Genomic DNA, 21,544 nt, shown 5'->3' on the forward strand with positions numbered 1-21,544 from the left:
TTTGAAGGTAAACACAAAGAGAATATAAAAAAAAATAATACAAGAGAGGTAAATAATTCATCAAAAGAACAAAAAACAAGAAGCTGGAAGGGAAGAAAGAAAAAGGAGCAATGCCAGAGGGAAGAGGTTTCTGACAAGGTGAAGAAAACCTAATCTCACATGGGAGTGAAAACCAGAATCAAAGTTAATTGGAGTAAAACAGAGGGGGAAGTTTTAAAGGTGGAACATTTTATCTGGAAATGGCCTCTCCCCTCTCAGGCACTGAGGAATTCCCCAGGGTGGGAAGCAGAGCTGGGCCAGGGGGTCGGAGGTGGATTCCAGCAGCACTGACAGCACGGACAGAGCCTTCCAGCAGTGACACAACTCAGCAAAGCTGCTCCTGAATTCCAGCAGCTCCTCACCCAGAGCCCCCAGGCCTCAGTTTGCACACAAACCCACACTAACCCAGTGTGCCCACAACTACTGGTGACTCCTGGAGGACTCCTTCCATTTTTAAAACAAAACTTGCTGCAGCACTGAGTTTTGCTGATGGCCATTCTGCAGCTGCCATGCCCTGCTTTAGAACACAGCACATCTGCAGAAACCCAACTAAACCCCACAGAGTTTTCAGTGGGAACACTCTGCATGAGTAAATCACTCCAGGCTGGGGCTCCTTCCTGTGCTGGAATGATGCTGAGATGGAAAGTCCCTGGATGGGAGCTCTACCTGGCCAAGTTCAGGTAAAATGCACCTTGAGCCCCCTGAGGAGGGGAGCTGTGAGACCAGAGGTGCCACCCCTCCCCCTTCAGTGCTGCACAGCAAACTGAGTCCCAATTTATTATTTACTTGCTGATCTTCCAGGCCCTGTTAACACAAAAATACCCAGACAAACACAAGATCTACCAATTACACTCTGCCAATCCTAATTCCCCCCCTGCAGCTGCAGCAGACACAGACTCCTCAGAGGCCTCCTGATCCTCTTGTGCTCTGCTAAGCAGCTCTGGGTCACCCCGGGAGCACCTGCACTGGAGGAGGCTGGCAAAGGGAAAGTGAAATCCCAGCCTGGATGTGTTTTCCATCACATCTTCCTCCTGCAGGAGTCACCACTTCCAATTCACAGCTTTGGTTTTCACCCAGTCCCCAGGTGACACCTGTGTGAAAGGTAAAGGAGGAATCCTGCTCCAGGAATTCCTGTCCCCAGCTCAGGACAGCCCTGCCGTGGACAGATCCTGCTCCAGGAATCTTTCTCTGGATTTCCCTCACTCCAGCACAAAGCAAAAGTAAAATACAAATGTCAGAGCACAGCACAGCACAACATCCCCTGAACTCCACAGGGTATCCTCTGCTCAAATCCAGCACAAACCCAAATTCCAATGGAGAAACAGCCAAAATAAGGGTTAAATCAAATTACAGTCAAACTTTTACAGCCACTGGTTCTGGAGACACCAGAAGAGACAGCTCCTGAGAAGTGAATGCTCCATTAAAATAAACAGGGCTCAGATGGACAAATCCCTGCAGACCTTCCCTGAGGCTCAGCTGGATCTCTGTGCCCTGTGCTGAGGCAGGTGAGCCCTTCCCAAACACAGGAGGGGTAAAACAACACCAGGCAAACAGCAGAAAGAGGCCTGGCTTTGTTTGGACACTGGGTGCCAGCTGGAACTCCAGAGAAATCCCCTCTGAAATCACATTAGAAGTCAGGAAGGTAAACAAAAGACAAGGGCAGTATTTAAACCACAAGTTAAACGAAAAATAACAGCAGGTTCTTTCACAAAGAGCACCAGGGTGGAATTTAGGAAGGAAGTTCAGCCCCCTTGGGAGCCACTGGTTGTTGGCTGATCCCTGTGGCTGGCTGGGTGTTATTTATTATTTACCCAGCCCAGGAGGCAGCTGGGACAGGGATAAGGGAAGGGGGTCAGGTGAGCTGGCCCATAGGAGGGTTCCTGATTACCAGGCAGATCCCTGTGCTGCCACTGCTGCCTTGCCCACCCTGGGAATGCTCTTTTGGAACCAGGAATGTGCCCTGGGAGCTCCTGAGCTGCTGCCTCCCATCTGTTCTCTCCTCCTCAGAGCCAACACCTGGATTTATCCTCACCTGCAGCACAGCACAGCAGCTCCTGCACAGGGAGAGCTCTGGAGGAAAAGGTTGGGGCCACCTGAGCTGCTGAACCTCCTGATCCTTTTCCCCTCCTTCCTCTTCCCACACAAACCTGGAAGGATTCTCTGCACTGCTAACCCAGGAAGGATCCAGGTCAGGCTCCTGAGGCTTTTTCCTCACCGAATTTTCTGCCTGGAATGACTCCCACACATGGTGGGTAATCCCTGGGTTGAAGACAGGGATGACTGAGATGGGCCAGAAGGGCAGTTTTGAATTTCTGACTGCATTTTTAATTAACTGTATGGCACTTACAGGCCAATGACAGGCTCGTGTTCTATAAATCTGAAGCAATTAAATTAAAAAGTACCAACTAAATAATAGTTTTTGTTTAAATATGCCATGCATATTTAAATATTCAAATAATGAGTGTGATATTAATAAATGTATCAAAGTTCACCTGACATAAAGCAGATTTGCTGGGTTATATGTATGGTACAGCTGGCAAAGGCAATAAAAGGCAAAAAACCCCACCAAAATCTGTTTGTAGGCAAGCAGCCACTGTGGCATGGGGGAAGCCCATTCCCAGCTCTTTTCCTGGAGGATTATGAGGAATCAATTCCTCTCCTCGTGCCCCTCTTCTAAACCAGGGAGTTTCACACGGAGGGAGGAAAATGCAGCACCCAGAGTGGTCCCTGTGAGCAGGAACAGCCCAGCCTCCTTCACACTGAATTCAAAGCCCAGCCAGAAAAACCCAAAACCAACCCCTGGAATGCCAGCCTGCTGCCAGGCACGCCTCCTGCCCAGCTCTCATCACAGGAATCTCTGATCAAGGTGGAATTATTTGCTGATCAAGGCTGGTATTGATCAGGAGCCGTCGGCTGCTGGGATCAGAGAGAGCAGCAGAGAGCCCTGAGAGATGGAACAGAGCCAGAACATCCAGGGGGGCTCAGGGGGAACCCAGAACATCCAGGGGGGCTCAGGGGGAACCCAGAACATCCAGGGGAGCTCAGGGGGAACCCAGAACATCCAGGGGGGCTCAAAGGGAACCCAGAACATCCAGGGGAGCTCAGGGGGAACCCAGAACATCCAGGGGGGCTCAGGGGGAACCCAGAACATCCAGGGGGGCTCAAAGGGAACCCAGAACATCCAGGGGAGCTCAGGGGGAACCCAGAACATCCAGGGGGGCTCAAAGGGAACCCAGAACATCCAGGGGGGCTCAGGGGGAACCCAGAACATCCAGGGGGGCTCAAAGGGAACCCAGAACATCCAGGGGGGCTCAGGGGGAACCCAGAACATCCAGGGGGGCTCAAAGGGAACCCACAACATCCAGGGGATCTCAGGGGGAACCCAGAACATCCAGGGGGGCTCAAAGGGAACCCACAACATCCAGGGGATCTCAGGGGGAACCCACAACATCCAGGGGATCTCAGGGGGAACCCACAACATCCAGGGGAGCTCAGGGGGAACCCAGAACATCCAGGGGGGCTCAAAGGGAACCCAGAACATCCAGGGGGGGCTCAAAGGGAACCCAGAACATCCAGGGGAGCTCAGGGGGAAGGTTCTCTCTCTCTCTCTCTCTCTCTCTCTCCCCCCCTGCACATCCCTCAGCATATGGCAGCTTTCACAGCTCGGGGACACCGAGGTGCTGCGTGCCAGGCAGGGCTCACACACCCAGCCCTCAGTGCCAGCAGTGCCAGGGAGGCTCCTCCAGGCACAGAACTGGCTGGGGAGGGAGGGAGGGAGAAGGGCATTTCCTGATGGAAATTTGGGTTCAGATGTTCCACATCCCCAGTCCACTGAGCACAGCCCTGAAATACTTTTCACTCCAGCAGTGAATTAGGAGGTGTCCAAACAGAAACTTCCAAAATGATAGGGGTTTAAATCAGCAAATTTGGGTAAGTTGCTCTCAAAGACTTCCAGAATATTTATCCAGGGAAGTTCTTGAGACACTTCACTCAGATTTTTAATGAGCCTCAGAACAATGAGGAAATACAAGGTAAATGGGAAAACACAGCACTGTGACTGTATTTTAAAAAGCTTAAACAGAATAATCCAAGTAATTTTATAACCCCCAGGAGAAACAATGAAATAGAGGAAACTGAACAAGTAATAATAAATTAACAGAGGGTGATATAATTTATGTAAATTAAAGCTTGTTAATGGAAAAGATGTTAAACCAATATATCTCTTTTTGCTGAGACAATAGTGCCAGCGTCATGTGCTTGGATTTCTGGAGGTATTTGCTCTGACACCACAGAACTTTGTGAATGTGGAATCAGAGCCCTGCAAGGGAGAATTCTGTCTACCTGAATCCTCCCAACAGCCTGGGCTGGGGAAGGTGGAATGAGATTTAAGGGCTTTAAAGTCCCTTCCAACCCAAAGCACGATTCCAGGATCCTAAAAATGAGCGACTTGTCCTGCTCTGCTGGTGAGGGTGGGGTTCTCCCCAGTGCAGCTCAATTTGCTCTCAACACCCACCACCCTCACCCATTTCTCAGCCTCCTCTGACCATCCCTCTCTCTCCCTGTCAGTATTTCCTTATGATATGGGAGGAAAGTTGAGTTTTCACTCTTGTTTCCAGAGCTTGCCTTGAAAAGTAGTGCAGGGGCTTGCAGGAGTCCCACCACAACACCAGAATGACTCTCAGGATGGAAGTTTTTCAGCTAAAGGAAAAGCACAGCAACTTAGAGCACGTAATTTCAAATATCCTTTAAACACACTTTTTGCAGGTCCTACAGTGATTTAAAGACAACAGCAGACACATCAAAGGCAGAACTAAATCCTCCCAAAGCAAGGATGATTTTTGCCCTCTGCACACGCCAGGGGACGGAAATGCTCCCCTGCCTCACAGAATTACTGAACTTATTCCTGAGAAATCCATCACAGCAAGGTGAGACTTCAAAAAAAAAAACCAAAAAACCCAGATCCACATTGGTGATAAAAACAAGTCCAGATCCAGACCTGCATGAGCAGCTGATGAATTTCAAGCCAAAGATGTTTTTTTTAAGAAATCACACTGCTAATGCAGGAATTAGAAAATGAATTTGATTTTAATTCAGAATTAAAAGCATTCTGCAGAGGAGCAGCCAGGCTCTGCTGTGAGACCATGAACTGTCCACTGTGCCTGCAACAGCCTCGGCAGGAGTGTCTGGAGCTGCACCACAAAAAAATCCATCTGGATAAATCAACCCTCTGCTCTGGAAGGGCCAACGCAGCCTGAGAAAAGCCAGAACTGTTCGAGGCCCGGAGCACCCCAAATTTTCCATGCTCTGTTGGGTGTCCTCTGGTGCACAGCAGATTCTGATGCGAGCCCTGCCAGTCTGAAGATAAAAAAGAAGTCAGCAGAGTTGGACTGATGCAAATCTTGGCTGATTGTGATCAAAGTGCAGCCTGCACTCCCGTTTTACCCCACATTTACTGGAGATGTGAACACGATGTTATCAGTCCCTCTGCAGCTGAGCAAGAAGAGCCAGGCAGGGATGAGGGCACAAGAGTTTGAGCACACAAGGAACAAAAAAATTACCTGGCCATTCACGGTATATTTTAATGTATTTTAATTTTTTTTTCTTTAACTCTAAAACATTTTAATACCTAAGAGTAATGCAGTGTTTAAGTAACCCCAGAGTTGTAAATTCCTGTGCACTGAATCATCCCTGAAGAACCTTGCAGTGCCTTCCTCTGAAAGGGTGCTTGAGGGTTAAGTGGGTGAGTCACAGGGGGGAAATAAAAGAGGAATTGATATTATTGTCCCCTATGGGAGAGGAAAAAAAAAAACTTAAAAAAAGCAGGTTTGTGTGGTTCACCCCGTGCCACAGAAAAAGAGATCTCAAGAATCACAGCTGTGACGAGCAGTGGGCAAAGTTATTGATCTGAAAGAATTAATTTTTATTATAAGGGCTGGTACTTTTACTTATTTAATAAAGGTCTGGCGTCAAATCACTGTGAATTTCAGGATTATCTAATTCCATCTAATCTCATTCAATCACTGATGCTCCAGACTGTAGCAGAAAGGAATGTTTGCCCTTTCCTGTCTTCAGGGGCCATCTCTGGTTGCCCTGGCAACCCAGCAAAAGCAGCTCCCACAGCCAGTGGCACCTATCACATCCATCTCGGGATAAAAGGCAGGGATGGGGTTCCAGGGGAGCTCTGGAGGTTTGATGGGCAGAGATGGGCAGGGAGAGGCCGAGCAGGAGCTGCCCTGGGGTGGGATCCAGTCCCAAGTGAGCAGCACAGCCCCCGAGCTCTGATAAACACAAACCCCAGGGCAGGCAGCTCTGCCTCTTCAAAGGGAGCAGTCAAGTTTCCTGCAGAGGAGCTGAGGTGATTTAGAGACCCCAGTGAGCTGAAGTCCTTTAAAACCCCAGAGCTGCTGTTGAAATCAATCCCAGCACTGAACTGGGCAGCAGCACCAAGCAAACACAACTTCACTGCAGTTCTGATACCAGAAACGTTTCAGGTTCTTTATTTCCTGCCCTGTGGCTCTTCCATCACCAACAGCTCTCAAGGTTTCCTGCTTCCCAGTTCTCTGGAATTGCCATCTCAGCCCTGCCTGGTGCCTGTGGATGTCACCCCAGGGTGACACTGCCTGCACTGACCAGGCTGGTTGGTGGATGCTGCTGTGAGCTTCCTCCCTGCTGAAGATGTAGACGATTAAAGAACCTGCTCTGCACAGGGATTGAAGCTTTCCTGACATCTGAAAATGAGGGATTTGATGTGCAGCAGTATTTCTGTGCAGCTAATCAAAAAACAGGGCAAATCTGGGCTTGATGGCCTTCCCAGATCCTGTGGCTTTGTATCCATGTGCAAAATAATGTAAAAAGTAAAAGTATCTTCCCATGGACTAGAGGCAAAATAAATGACCAAGAACCTTTCAGTGCTTGGGAATTCCCTGCATTCATGCCTCCTCATCCTCAGACACTGTTACAAGAAAACCCCTTATCAGATTGTATTTCTGACCCAGGGGAATGTGTAATTTCCTCCCTGTCCTCACTGGTTTGGCTGAAATAAGAGCCAAAAACAACAGGAAGGAAATGCAGAGCTCAGGCAGAGCAGCGGTGTGGATAGAGACACCTCCAGCAGGCTGAGAGCACAGCAGAGATGCTCTGGTTTATTCACAACCTGCCCCTGACTCTGCAGCATCCATGAACTCTTCAAGAGGAAAACACAAGTTTGGGACTCCCTGTAATGAGTGCTCCAGTGCCATCTGCCAGGAGTCAGGGAGGGGAGCATGTCCTGACAGGAAAAGGCAGCCCTGAAATGGGAAGAATGGTGAATTCCTCGGCTGGGGAAGTGAAGATGATGCCTTTCAATAGAGGGGAGAAGGGAGGGAAGATGCCAAACGAGGACTTCCAAGTAGCAAAACATTTTCCAGATAAAGGAAACAACATGGGCAAAGGAGGAACGGGGCAGGACAGTGCACAAGGGGGGAGGGGGGAAGGAAAAACAAATAAACAAACGAGGTAGAAAAAGAAAAATACAGAGAGCAAACAAAGTGATTTTGTAAGCCTAATAGTTTGGCCAAGCAATAATTAAATAAAAGCAGGATTTCTTTTTCAAAGTCCAAGGACAATCATAAAATCCCAGACTGGTTTGGCTTGGAAGGAACCTTAAATTCCAGCCCTGCCACGGCAGGGACACCTTCCAGCAGCCCAGGCTGCTCCAAGCCCCAGTGTCCAAGCTGGCCTGGACACCTCCAGCAGGTTTCCAGTAGGAAACTGCTCTGTGCTCTCCCTGTCCCATCACTGAACCAGAACGAGCACTCTGAAAAGTTCATCATCCCTGCAGACCTGAACTGGTTGATTGTTTGAAATTAAGGAATTTTATGAGGGAGTTCATCCTGCTCTTGGTCACCTTTACCTTTCAGCTCGCAGTTCACTGCAGGTTTTGCCACCAGGCTCCAGAGGAGCCCTGCTCCCTTTGAGCCAGGCCAGGGAGTTTGGACACAGAGCAGTGCAAATTCAAACCAGGTGTCTGTGCCCTGAAGCACCAGAGACAGCCCTAAGCAGTTTAATGACATCTCTAAATAATTTTGACAGCAAAATCACTGCTCCTGTGTCACCTTTACGCTGCCCTTGACACGGCACTAACGAGATGATGCTGCTTGCCCTGCTTCTCTACATTTATTTGTCTGTCTCTCTTCCCAGGCCTCACTTTCTTTTCCTCAGAGCAGCAGAATTCCAGCACCAGGCAGCAGTGCTGGCTGCAAATGCAGATTTCCTGGGTCAGCCATGTCCCCAGAGGGGCCAAGGGCTCAGAAATTGCCTTTTCCTACAGCAGAGCCCAGGGTACTTCCAGGGAATCAGCCCCATGCTGGTTGTGGGGTCAGGGGTCCCCTCTTAGAGCATCCCAGAAGACCTGCTCCCTCCACAGAGAACCCTCACACACCAAACCCAGCATGAATTTTCTTTCCTTCTTTCCAGGCAGGTCTCCAGGCCTGGTTTCCAGGAGCACTGACCCCACACATGGCTTCTCCTCTGCCCTTCCATCACACGAGACCTTTCGCCTCCATTGGCTCCTCACTGCTCCCTGGAAGAACAGAAATCTTCACCCCAGCTCCTGCATGAGGGCAAACCTCGCCCTCCTGGAGCTCCTTAAAGCCCCCTGTAAAAGAAAATTATTTTCCTAAGCCACAGCTGCTTCTACATCTCTGCTGTTCACTCACAAGCCTGCAATCCAATTAATATTTTCCTTTCCAGAGGGTATTTAATAATCCACAACATTAAATCCTTCAGCATTGTGCTGGCACCCGTCAGTGCCATTGATCTGGGTTTGTTGTGCCTCTGTACAGAACAATAACTGCTCCTTTTCTTGGGGCAGCACCACCCTCCAGCCCCCTGACAGTGGCAGCTGCAGTATGCCCTGCCCAGGAGCAGGTTTGGACCATCAGCAATAACTTCCAACACACAGAGCATTCCAGAGCTCCTCTCCCAGCCATGCTGATTCCCATTTCCAGCTGTTTGCCCCTGAAAACCCCCTTTTGGAAGCACTCTCTGACACCCCCAAGCAGTGGGTTTTAGGGACTTTCTGTGACAGCAGCAGCACCCTAACTCAGCACCCCTGCCCAGCCCTGGATGGGCTCTGGGAGCCTCTCACCCCATTTCAGAGCAGGATTCACCTTATCTTCAGTTCCTCCATAAAGCTGAAATCTGGCAGAGTTTGAATCAACTTCTGTTAAGAATTCAAGTTGAACTTGCAAGTCTGCAGTACAACACAGGTTAAAATCCACCCAGGTCAAGTCCTTTACAAAAACAATACAGAACCAAAAAACGCCCACAAACAAACAAAAAAGCCCATCTATCTCCAAAACCTCCAACAAACACTAACCTGAACTAAAATGTGCTGGATTAAAAGCAACAAGCCAAATCAGCATGAAACCACAAATAAAAATCAACAGACTGTGCCAAAGACCTTGGGGGGATTTGGAGGTTTACAAGTCCGCTTTACAGAGGGGCTTTCTCCACATTCATGAGGCAGCCCCAAGGGACACAAAGGCAAAGTTATGAAAACAGCCCTCTGCACACAAACCCCAACATTCTCCAGCTCCCATCCCTAAGCCCACAGCAGCTCAGAAAGGATCCTAAATCTAATCTATTCAGTTAACAGTGAAATTTCAGAATTAATCCTGCTTCTGCAGGCAGCCAAGGAAATTCTCTAGCAGGCACAGTAAGTCCTCTTACCATGGGAAAGTTCTCCTGGAAGACTCATGCCCAATGTGGGAGATTCCCCTTTTGGTCAAAGCCTCTGAATTTGGATCCCACCACACTCAGTAGCCCGAGGACCTCCCTTCCTTGCCCAGGTGCTGCTCTGCTGCTGTCTCTCCAAGGAAACCGTGGAGCAGTCAGGAGGGGAACACCAGGGAAGGCCAGAAGGGAGATGCAGGCCAAGAGCCCAGCACCACTGGTGACACAAAGCCACTCCTTGGGGTGACACGGAGCTGCCTTCCACCCCTGCACCCAAAACTGGCACCAGAAGGCTCAGAAACCTCAGGGCTAAACAACAGATTTTGCTCATTACTGGCATTTTTGAAGTTAGCAGCAGACAGCTCCTCTTCCCATCCCTGACAAAGTCTTGGACTGATGCCTGAACCTCAGGGCAGCAAAGGAAAACAACAACCACGATGACAAAAAGCAAAAAGCAGCAAATAAAGGGAATCATATATAAATCAAACCAAGAGCAAAACATGATCCCAGCAAGCAAATCAATTCCCATTGTCAGTGCCCCAGCCCTGCACACCCACCCTGCGTCTCTGCATGCGATGGAGATGGGGTAAAACCCAAACATCATTTATTGCTCTTTTTGTTTGGCTTTGTTTGAATGTTGTCATGTCACAAGAGATTTGGGGAAATGGGTCTTTCCTTCCCTACCTGTGCCCCAAACCCTGAACCTCATAAGGGCCACCATTCAAACAGACACCCTGTCCAAGAAAGGATGGGAAAAGAGGATGAGGAGCAGCCAATCTCCAGCCCTAACTCCCTTTCAGAGGCAGCACTACCAGAATGGCAAACACAGCAAGGGTCACGCTCTGATAAGGGAAACAATCATGTGTATCAAGGTCTGCCCTTCCACTGTTCTCCTGGATGTGTGTGATGCTGGGCTTCACAAATCTGAGGTAATTTTGCTCATCAGTAAGGATTCCAGAGCTGTTCCCCTCTCCCTCTGGCTGTAGCAGCCCACTGCCCTTCCAAGAGCAGCCCTGGCTGTGGGCTGGAAGGGGAGATGGAGAGAATGCACAGGTGGGTTTGGAGCAGAGGGAGCCCTGGAGGGGCTCATGGGTTTCACCAGGACAGACTGGAATCCACCCAAAACTCCAAACAAGATGAACTATGCCTGCCCAAAACTGACAAGTACAAACGTGGAGGGCCTGTTCACATCTGGCAGCTCACTTTGGGAAGGTCTGGCATCCTGTGTCTCCCCAAAACTGAAGGAACCTGTGCCATTCTCCCATCCAGATGGCAAAAACCTCTGTGAGGGCACAAAGCCCAGGGGCAGACCCTGCTTACCCATGGCTGTGCCCACACCCTGACCCTGGGAAGAACACTGAGCCCTTCCCACATCCCAGCACGTAGGGAGGGGATGGATGGATGGATGGATGGATGGATGGATGGATGGATGGACAGACAGATGGATGAAGGATGGATGGATGGATGGATGGATGGATGGATGGATGGATGGATGAAGGATGGATGGATGGATGGATGGATGGATGGATGAAGGACGGATGGACGAATGGATGGATGGATGGACAGATGAAGGATGGATGGAGGGATGATGGATGGATGGATGATGGATGGATGGATGGATGGATGGACGGAGGGATGGATGGACGGAGGGATGGATGGACGGACAGATGAAGGATGGATGGATGGACGGATGGACGGATGAAGGATGGATGGATGGATGGATGGATGAATGGATGGATGGATGGACAGATGAAGGATGGATGGAGGGATGGATGGATGGATGATGGATGGATGGATGATGGATGGATGGATGGATGGACGGAGGGATGGATGGACGGACAGATGAAGGATGGATGGATGGACGGATGGACAGATGAAGGATGGATGGATGGATGGATGGACGGATGGATGCACAGCCAGCCGCCAGCCCGGGGGCGGAGGCGCCGGCGGGGCCGCTCCCCCGAGCCGAGCAGGAAACCGGCGGTCGGTGGCGGAGCGGGGCCCGGCGCCGGCCCCGTCTGCAGCTGCGGCGAACGAGCAGCGAGCAGCGGCGGGGGCGGGCTCCGAGCCCCGGCCCCTCCGGGACACGGGCGGGGGACGCGGCGCCAGCGGCGGCCGGGGGGAACCGGGGGCTCAGTCCGGGCCGGGGGCTGCGGCTCGCTGCAATTTCCTCTCCAGACCGACCCCTCCTCTCTCCCCCCGACCGCAGGGAGCCGGGCAGGGGCTCGCAGCCCCCGGCGCTGCCGCCTGGCTCGGGGCAGGGGACACACTCGGTGTCACCGTGCCCGCAGGGACAGCCGGGCTCAGCCCCGGGAGCCTTTGCTGCCGGACAGACATGCAGAACCCCAAAGGCGGCTGCTTTGCCCCATTCCAGAGGAGCTGCTTGAGTTTTCCTGGCCTGTTCCCGCTGTCCAAGGACTGATTTGAGAGCAGTGGAAGCAGCTGCAGACAGGATCAGCTCCCCATCTCCGCACCCCCACCGGATCACACAAGGACCAGGCACTGCAAGTCTCTATCTGCACTATAAAATATAAAGCATTTCCACTTTTGAGTAGAATCAGCCCTTGAATCTCAGTGGTGTTTGAATGGACAGTCACTAAATGGGGAAATATAAACCATTCCCAATTCCTAATCCTCCTCCTGGTGTGACTCTTCTGGATGTGCAGTGTATGCAGCTACCACAAAACACTACTAAAAGACTTCAGGTTCAAAGTGTGGAACTGTCCTTCAGTCGGGGACATGCACTAAGTACAGCACAGAAAGTGCAGGGAGCACTGAGAACACAGTTCTCACTCAAGTGCTCACTGAGCTCTGGCCTTGTTGTGCCCATTCTGACATCCAAACCCCCTTTCCCCGCTGGGGAAGCAGTGGGAGCCAAGTCCAGAAAGATTTATTTCTCCTTTCCCAAAACAGCACCAACCAACCTTTCTCCCTCTGTCTGTGCTTGCAAATCCGGTTCTCAAAGCCTGTACCAGACACTGGTTTCATGCACACCTGTCCTCCCATCTGGAAGGACCCCTACACAACTCCTGAAAATGTTGCTGCTAGGTAAGTGTGACTATGACCTTTTGGCTACTGCTAGCCCAGAAAACATCCAGCAGCCAGCATCACCTGGCCAGGCACTTGTCAGCATCCCCACAAGAGCGGCACATCCCTGTCACTGGCACAGTTTTGGCTCTGAGGCACACAGCTGGCAACTAAAGCACAGACAAACCTCCCAGCTGGAGAAAGCTGCTCCCACTACGTCACACATTGTCCCACAAACTCCAGGAGCTGGGAAGAGCCAGCTTAGTGCACACCTGGTGTCAAATGGCAGGCTGTGGGGTGGCTGCTGCCACAGCACACAGGCAGGACACATCTCCCCATTAATTTATGGAAATGTTGATTATTGCTCCGAGCCCCTTGCCACGGGGATGTGGGGATGTGTGACACAGCCATGCATGCACAGACACCACGCAGGAAGGACAGCAACTCCCAGCTCTGTCATTCCCAATCACAGAGACGCTGCATGCAAACACAGATTGTCCACTCGAGCCCAAGCAAGCAACGAAACCTGAAATGATTGATTTCCAGTGGATAAAAGCACATTCATTTCCACCTGTATCTTTCCACAGTGCTACTGGCAATGTTCTAAGTAGTTGTTGTTCTTTCAGACCAAGAACTGCTTCAGCTCCCCAAACCAACAGCTCTGCCCTCCCAGTTAGATGTTATTTTTATGGTTATTTTTACACACGATGAACTGTTTTAAGGCTTACTTTACTACTTCAGTTGCCTTTTATTTATAGCATCAACATCTTTTCCACAAAAATGCTGATGAGAAATTTTGGCAGTCTCAGGAAAAAAAAGCAAGAATACACAAAAAAACCAAGAAGCTGGGAAGGAAAGATCTAAAAAAGCCGTAACTGATCTATGCCATGGACGATCTCAAGTTGTGAGCATTTGAGTTGTTCCTCATGCAGTTCACCTACCGATGGTTTGTAAACCGTGGCTGCTCTAACACGTGGGTGCAATTACGTTTCCCTTTTTCTTTATTTAGCCGCTTTCACACCTCTGCACAGCGCACAGAAACGAAGGGGTGGGAATAAGGAAGAGGCTCCTCAGTGATTTGCCTCCGCGCACACACAGCTCCCCCCGAAAACCAAAAAATCCCACCGAGTGCTGCTTCCTTCGGGTCAAACACTGCTCTTCCCGTCTGCTCTGCTTCCAAGCTCCTCTCTGCTCACCTCTAACACTGCTGGAACCCTCACACTGCGGGCAGGGCTCTGGCAGCCTCGGTGATCCTCAGAGATCACGCTTCCATGAACACAGAAGCAAAGGGATTTTTTTTTTAAGGGAAGGAGGCAGAGGAGAGGGGAGATGTCTTAACTAAAGCACATAGTTTAACAATAATCTTACCACTGGAGACGAAATTCGACACCCAGGGCAATCACAGATTGGAGGATGTACCTGTAAGATTCCTTTGGACATAAGAGTCTTCAAACTTTTCCCTATATGCAGAGGAGAAGAAAAAGCAGAAGAAGAAAAAGAATCAGCACGTTTATAAAAGGAAAGTATTTAGGGAAGGGGGGAGGGGGAGCCACGCGTCTGCTTCTATATAAACAACCCTCCCCTTGCCTGCCTAGCAGCACCCATCCCCGCCTGCCGCTGCAGCCAACTTTGTCCCCCGCAGGTCCCCGCTCAGGGGAGCCGGGCACAGCCCCCGCAGCCCCGGCCGGAGGCGCTCCCGCAGCGCCCGCACCGGGCACGGCCCCGGGCGGCTCCCGCCGCTCCTCCTGACTCACCCCGGAGCAACTGAGGCTTCCCGAAGGCAGCAGGAGCCCAGGCATGAAAGAAACGGGAGCGATGCGCGACAATTAGCGCGGCCCCGAAGCGCTGCCCCCCCCGCCGCCCCCGCTCTCGGGAGATCAATAACCCAGGCGACGTGTCAGTCACCTCCTAATCGCTCCTCTGCCCCCCGGGCTGACACCTCCAGCTCTCAGCTCGTTCCGTGCCGCCCGGGCTCTGCCTGCCCGCCCCCGCCGTTCCCCCCCGGCCCCGCTCTCCACCTGCCGCCCGCAGCAGCAGCAGCTCCGCCGCGGAGCCGCGACTGCGGCGCCGGCTCGGGCGGGGAGGGGAGGGAGGCAGGGCAGGCGCCCGTCAGCAGCCGCCGGCGCCGCGGAGGTCCCGCACCACCCAGCTGCGAGGGGAACACCCCCTCCGCCCCGCCCGCCGCCCCGCCGGTGCCTGGCCGGGCCGCGCTGCCGCTCCCCGCGGCGCCGGCTCCGCCACCGGCACTGCCACCGGCACCGGCACTGCCACCGGCACTGCCATCACCGCCGGCACTGCCACCGGCACTGCCACCACCACTGCCATTACCGCCGGCACCGCCATTACCACCGGCACCGCCACCGGCACTGCCACCGGCACTGCCATCACCACTGCCATTACCACCGGCACTGCCACCGGCACCGCCATCACCACTGCCATTACCACCGGCACCGGCACTGCCATCACCACCGGCACTGCCACCACCACTGCCATCACCACCGGCACTGCTATCGCCACCGGCACTGCCACCGGCACCAGCACCGGCACTGCCATCACCTCCGGCGCTGCCACCGGCACTGGCACTGCCATCACCACCGGCACCGGCGGGCGAGGCGAGCGGGCGAGCACCCCGAGCCCGCACCACGCCACCCGCCCGCTGTTCAGATCTCCGCCCGTGCTGCACAAAACTTCTCTCCAGCAGAGGGGAGCCCCCCAAATCCTCCCCCCCCACCCCCCTTCTAAAAACCTTCCTCCCCCCCCAAAGGCAGCCGTTCCCAGATGGCTCGGAAAAGTTCGGCGGTCGCGGGGATCCGGCAGAGAGGGGCCGGGGGTGCGCGGGGAGGGGGCACGGCCGCAAGGGAAGGGGGCTCGGCTGTCCCCGCGGACACCGCTCTCCGAGCTCGGGGGCGGGAGGGAGGATGCTGAGGAGGAGCGGGGACCCCGCACAGGGCCGAGCGCTGCCTTTACCTTTGTGCCTGATGCTGCGTTTCCAGTCCTTGGCCGTCTCTCTGCCGCTGACAAACTGGAACTCGTTGGGGGTGAGCCACTCTCCCCGGTACCGGATAGAGGGTCCTTTGCTCCCTTGGCACAACTTATTGATGTAGAGCAGCGCCTTGTTCTCCCCGCACTCCACCTCGATGCAAGGCTCTCCGTTGTCAAAGAAGGGCTGGAAATCCGGGATGGAGGAAAACCTCTCCAGCATCAGGTCCTCGGGGAGGTGATGGGGGTGGTGCGGGTGGGGGTGGTGGGGCTCGTGGAAGCCCAGGTACGCGCGGTGGGCAAAGATCTGCTCGTAAGCCGGCGGGTGCGGGGTGACCACCGGAATGGCAGCGGCGGCCAGAGGGGCGAGGTAGTCAGGTAAGGTTTCCATGGGCTGGTTAAAAGCTGCCAGGGCCATCTCTTCCCTGTCAAGTCGCTCCTTCTTGATAGCAGGCATGGTGCCGCCGCGCTCCCCGTGCGCCCTCGTCTCTCCAAAGCACAGTGGCTCCAATGTCTCCGGTTCAACTTGCCCTCGCTCTGGCTGGAGTTTGGATGAAATGCGCCAGCAGCAGCAGCAGCAGCAGCAGAAGCACCTTTGGCGCTCGGGTGCCGGAGGTAGCTGGTATCCCCCGGAGCAGCCCGCTAACAAATCTCCTGGGCTGGCTCCCCAGCAGAGCTGTCTGGGATCCCTCTCCCACGGAGAGCCTAATGTACCGTAGACCCGGGAGCTGCTGTGTGGCTCGCAGATCTGCCCCTCCGGACTAATACCTGACATCTCGGAGAGGTCTCTGCTGCCGTAGACATTATTTTGGTTTAAGGAGGAAAAAAAAAAAAAAAAAAAAAAAAAAAAAAAAAAAAAAAAGCTTATTGATTCCCCTAGATCAACCCACCTTCTCGCCAGGCTGGAGGGTTCCCCGCCGCCCAGCCAGCCCCCTTTCACCCTGCCCCCCTGCTTCCTTTAAACTGACACCTGGTTTATTTATTTATATGCAATAATTAAAATTAAACGCTGCGCCCCCGCCGCCGCTCCGCGACCCCTCCCCGCCCCGCCGGCGCCCGCCGGGAGGACGGAGCCCCGGCCGGTGGCGGCTCTGCCCGCGGGGCTCCAGACACCCGGGCGGCGGCGAACTTTCCCCGGGGCCGCCCACCTTCACCTGCGCTGCAGACTCGCCCCGCTCCCACCGAAGCCTTTATGATCCCCGCCAGTTGGGTTTTAATCCCCACTCCTGCGGGGAATTTTAAGAAGCGCGGTGTTACGCTGCTTATCCCTCTGTGTATATATATATCTATCTATAAATACAAACACATCTACACACGCACAGACACACGGACAATCTACAGTGCCATCCCCGCCAGCTCTGCGCTCCCCACGCCGCCGCCCGCTGCCCCCGAGCGCCGCGCCGGGCTGGGCTGGGCCCCCCGAGCCGGGACAGACACGTATTGATCGGTGCTCAGAAGTCACCGCACAGTTCGGAGACTCCAACCAAACAAGATTTCCCTCCGCCGCCGCCGCCGCCGCTTCTCTAACTTGGCCCATTTAAACAGCGGAGGCGCTGGGAAGCGCCGCGCCGGCGGCGGCGAGGGGGTGAGCGACGGACGGCGGGGCCAGCGCCGGCTGCCGCCAGCCCGGCAGGGACCCGGGGCCACCCGGGGCTGCCCCGGCCCCGCGGGGACACGGCCGAGCCCCGCTGCTGCCCACCCCGCTGCACACCCATGCAGGATGCTCGCTCTCCCCGGTGGCCGGGACCTGGCTCCAGGCTTCCCTTTTCCATGTGGGGATGGATGGATGGATGGATGGATGGATGGAGTGAGGCTTAGGACACACAGAGTGAATTTGTTTTCCATCACAGGCTGTGGCAGACACGACAGGAGGTTGGTGTGGAACTGCCCCGAGAGGACAAGGTGGCCCAAAATGAAGTTGTATGGTTGTTACAGGCATGTGTCACCTCAACAAGATGGAGCCTTTGGATGCTAAAGTGGTATTGACTGGGCAGAAAGAATCCTACCCAGGAGGGAAACAAAAATGAATTATCCCGTTAAACACGCAACAAGAAATGTGGCCCACGAGTCTCTACCAGGAGGCAGAACAGTGAGGGTTCTGTGTGAGCTCTGCCTCAGAGCTCTCAGAACAGCACAAAGTTCCCAGCTTTGTCCCAAGCTGTGTCTCCTGACTTGCCTTCTTGCAGGGTGAGGTGGGGGCAGATTGACTTTGCCTTCCAGACAGTGAGAAGTGGTTTTGCTGTATGACAACACTTCTGAGCAGTAACTGCCTCTGTCACTTCTCAGTTTTCTCGTGATGCTACCTGGCCATGATCCTTGTTCCTTGCCATTTTCTTCTCAAGGAACTCCAGCTCTGGGATCCATCTTTGCTTCTGGCTCTAATGAAGGAGGCACAGACCTATCAAACCCTCTCATTTAGGCTTTCAGGCTTAGGCTCTTATTCTTAATGCTTCTGATTGCTCAAGATGACAGGGGGAAAATCACTTTCTATTATCACCTAATGATCCAAGGAAAATGCTTGGAAGAGGCTGTGGGAGACACAGACATTTCCGTGGCAGTCAGAGGATTCTGGATGGAGGGTAGGTGAGGGGCTGTGTGGTGAGAGGGGCTCACTCTTAGCTCTCAGAAACCTTCATTCCTGACACATCCAACTGCACTGGGCTCTTGAGAGCCTTGGCATCTTCTTCAGACTTCCCTTCACTCCATCTTCTTTGGAACTCAGCATTCTGGGCCTGATTTATTTTCACTTTTTATGAGGGAGTGGGGATTTTTTTTTCTCAAAGCTTCCTTCTTTTACAGCCATCATGATTATTACTCTTCCACCTCCATTCCCAATGGAAGCTCCACCTCCAAGCGCAGGGACAGCTTGGCCAAAGCCTTCTCCAAAGGAAGGCTCCATGTTTCCTCCAGGAGAGGTCACAGGAGAGCAGCACAGGAGTGGCCTCGATCCTGCAGGAACCTTTCTGACACAGGGAAGGTGTTCTGGCACAACTCGGGATGGTTTGGGGGGGTGCAAGAGCCATAGATTGAGACTGATCCCACCAGCCTCTTAGAAGCCCTGGAGTCACTAATGAGTGCTGCCTGTAATGAAGAGCAAGAGCTCTGGCTGGCTGGCCGAGTTCAGCAGCAGAGCCTGGAGTTGTTCAGCTCCAACCTCTTTAATAGCAGAGCTTTTGGGATTAGTGTAAACAGATTCACCACTGGAGAGCAGATCAGAGAGCACCACGCAAATCCAGGCACATGTGGTTAGAGGGGAGCCAGGTACGCCCTGCAAACTGCACACGGAGCAATTGGAGCAGGTTTCCCAGTCTGGGGGCAGGGATCTCCGTGGGTTTTTGTTGTGTGTTTCCAGGGTGCCTGGCAAAGTGAAAGCATGATTCTTAATCTGCTCACAGAGGCACTAGCACAGCAAACAGAGTAAATAGTGATCATTTTTCAACATTCAGTTCCTCACCTCTGGGATACATCACCTTGGATTGAAACAAAACCTTTCTCTCAGGTCAAATGTGTCAACAACCACGAAGAGTTACCTGAGCCAGAAAGTGTTTTCTAAGTGGGGATAATGCTTCCAGCACAGCTCTTAAACCTAAGAGAGAAAGATTTTCCTCCACATCCTATCATCGGTTTCAGGGACAAATTACTTATCCTGGATGCTCCTCCACTATTCAACCAATAGAAGAAGGGAAAATTTCCTAAATGTAATTTATTTACATGTGTTCCAGTAAACCTCTAACTAAGTTAGGTTCTAACTAAGATCAAAGGTCCTTTGAGCTGTTTTAAAACCTCATTGCAGATTCAGGTCCTCGCTGCAGATACAGGAAAGACAGGTTGAGGCTGGGAGGAGAGAGAAACCCAGCTACCTGTCAGACAAGCAACCTGAGCCCAAAAAGAGATCCAGAGCTCCTGTCCCTGCAGTATCCAGCACAGATTCCATCCAGAGCTCCTGGATCCATCCACAAACCAATCCAACATGGATTTCATCCATAAACCAATCCTCTCCCTACCAAGTCACTGCCACTACCAAAGGACAGGGGAGGAGACCAAAGAGCCACACCAGCCCCTCCTGAGCCAGCCAGAGCCGTCCCTCAGTCTCTCCCGCAATCTCGGGGACACCAGGGCTGTGGCACAGCCAGGATTCCCTGCTTGTGTCCTTTCCTCCTTGCCGGGTGCAGCCCAGCTCTGTGCTCCGTGTGAGCAGCCAGAGTCAGGCTCGGGGCTGGGGATTGCAGTAAGAGTAGCCTCAGGCCAGACTGCTTCATTAGCAGAGATATTCTGACAGGCCAGCACTCGGAGAGGATACAGGTTGCTGTTCAGGGGAGGGAGGTTGGGAAGGAGGACACTGGAAAGGGCTTTGCCTCTGAAAAAAATGCTTTCCCAGGAGCTGCTGGGCTGCTCCCCTTTTAATCCCGCTGCTACAGAGCCCTGCCCTTTGTTGGAGTGGAAATGGAGCACTGTGGAACTCGGAGCTTTCTCTGCCTTGGTGGGAAGAAGTGTCATGGTGCTGTGGGCTCACGCACCAGCCAGAGCTGGAATCTGCGTGCCCCCCCTCCCTAATGAAGGTGTTCTGGCTGCCCCCAGAACAGCCTGGGACAAGTGATTTGAGAAACTCTCTGCTTACCCAACCATGTTCACAAAATGCCTCTTCCAAATCAGCTCCCTGCCAGCGCCCTGTACAGCTCTATTAACAGTCTGGGTAGAGCAGAACTCAAAAAAAGCTGGAGGAATTGGATGTCTGTTGGGAAGGAGTGAAGGAACTTTTATTTGGGAGGCAAGGACTCCAATTCTAAACCAGCTGCTCCTTTCTCCTAAATAATAAGGGCACAAATCTATTTCCATTAAAACCAATGACAAATTTTTAGTAACTTCCCTCTTCAGTGTCCATCCCCATAACATTTTTTTGGAAAACAAGTTCAATTACACTCAAGTGATGCATCCCTGGTGCAAAAAAATCCCTGACAATGGAATAAACCTTAAGTATCAAACAGTTCTCTGGCCCTTTCCTAAGGCAAGAGCTGCCTCCTTTGCATCTCCAGTCTCTGGGCACCTCCCTGTCCTCCTCTCTGCATTAACCATTCTCTGTGCACACTGCAATTAAAAATGCATCTTTCTCCCTTGTCTCTTCCTCTCTCCTTAGAGGTTATTTATTGCTAATTTGTAACTGGTGTGAAAGATATCAGTGTTATAAGGCATCCACCAGATTCCCCTTTTCCTAAAAACTTTATTCCTCTCTGCCCACTGCTAAGAAAACCTCAGTGCATCAGGAGATGTTGATCTGATGCTCACATTGGATTCATTAAGCCTGGCTGTGTCCCAACACCACTTCCTGCCTGCCTTCCCTCCTACAGTCATCCTAACAAAAAATGGACACACGGAAGAACTGCCTGTCCAGGAATGTGTGGCTGGCTGCAATCTATGGCCAGGTTACAACCAGAAGAAATTAGTGACCACTGAAAAGCAGATAACATGAGGTGTGCCCTCCTGGCACCAAACAGGGCCATAAAAAAATAAGCCATGGGTGACTCCTGTAATTCACAGGTGAACATAAACATGAGTGCACGGAGCAGATTTTTGGGGTGAGACAGATGAGCCTTTTTCAGGAATCCTTTGGAAGTGATGTGCCAGAAGAGTCTGGTGTAATCAAGGTGTGACTGCTTTTAATACATACCAGGAAGATCAAATTAAGGGCTCAGTAGAACCTGTCCTGACCAATTTAGGAGGTGCTGCAGTGCTACCTGAGCTGGCTCCCAGCTCCCAACACGTTAATTAGAGCCAACATCTTCTGAAG

At 52.5% G+C, this 21,544-nt stretch overlaps 1 protein-coding gene across 1 annotated transcript in view; it reads right to left on the reverse strand.

Annotated features, from left to right (window-relative positions):
* The window catches only part of SAMD11 (sterile alpha motif domain containing 11), an 81,899-nt gene extending 64,890 nt beyond the window's left edge, over positions 1-17,009 (reverse strand). The window contains exons 1-2 of the mRNA XM_062507587.1: positions 15,748-17,009; positions 14,149-14,240 (exon numbers count right to left, since the gene is read on the reverse strand). Coding sequence (XP_062363571.1) covers positions 14,149-14,240; positions 15,748-16,534 — 879 coding nt within the window. The 5' untranslated portion in view covers positions 16,535-17,009. The remainder of the gene's footprint in view (positions 1-14,148; positions 14,241-15,747) is intronic.
* Between the last annotated feature and the right edge of the window lie 4,535 nt (positions 17,010-21,544).

Source organism: Cinclus cinclus, chromosome 23, assembly GCF_963662255.1.
Source record: "Cinclus cinclus chromosome 23, bCinCin1.1, whole genome shotgun sequence".
NCBI lineage: Eukaryota > Metazoa > Chordata > Aves > Passeriformes > Cinclidae > Cinclus > Cinclus cinclus.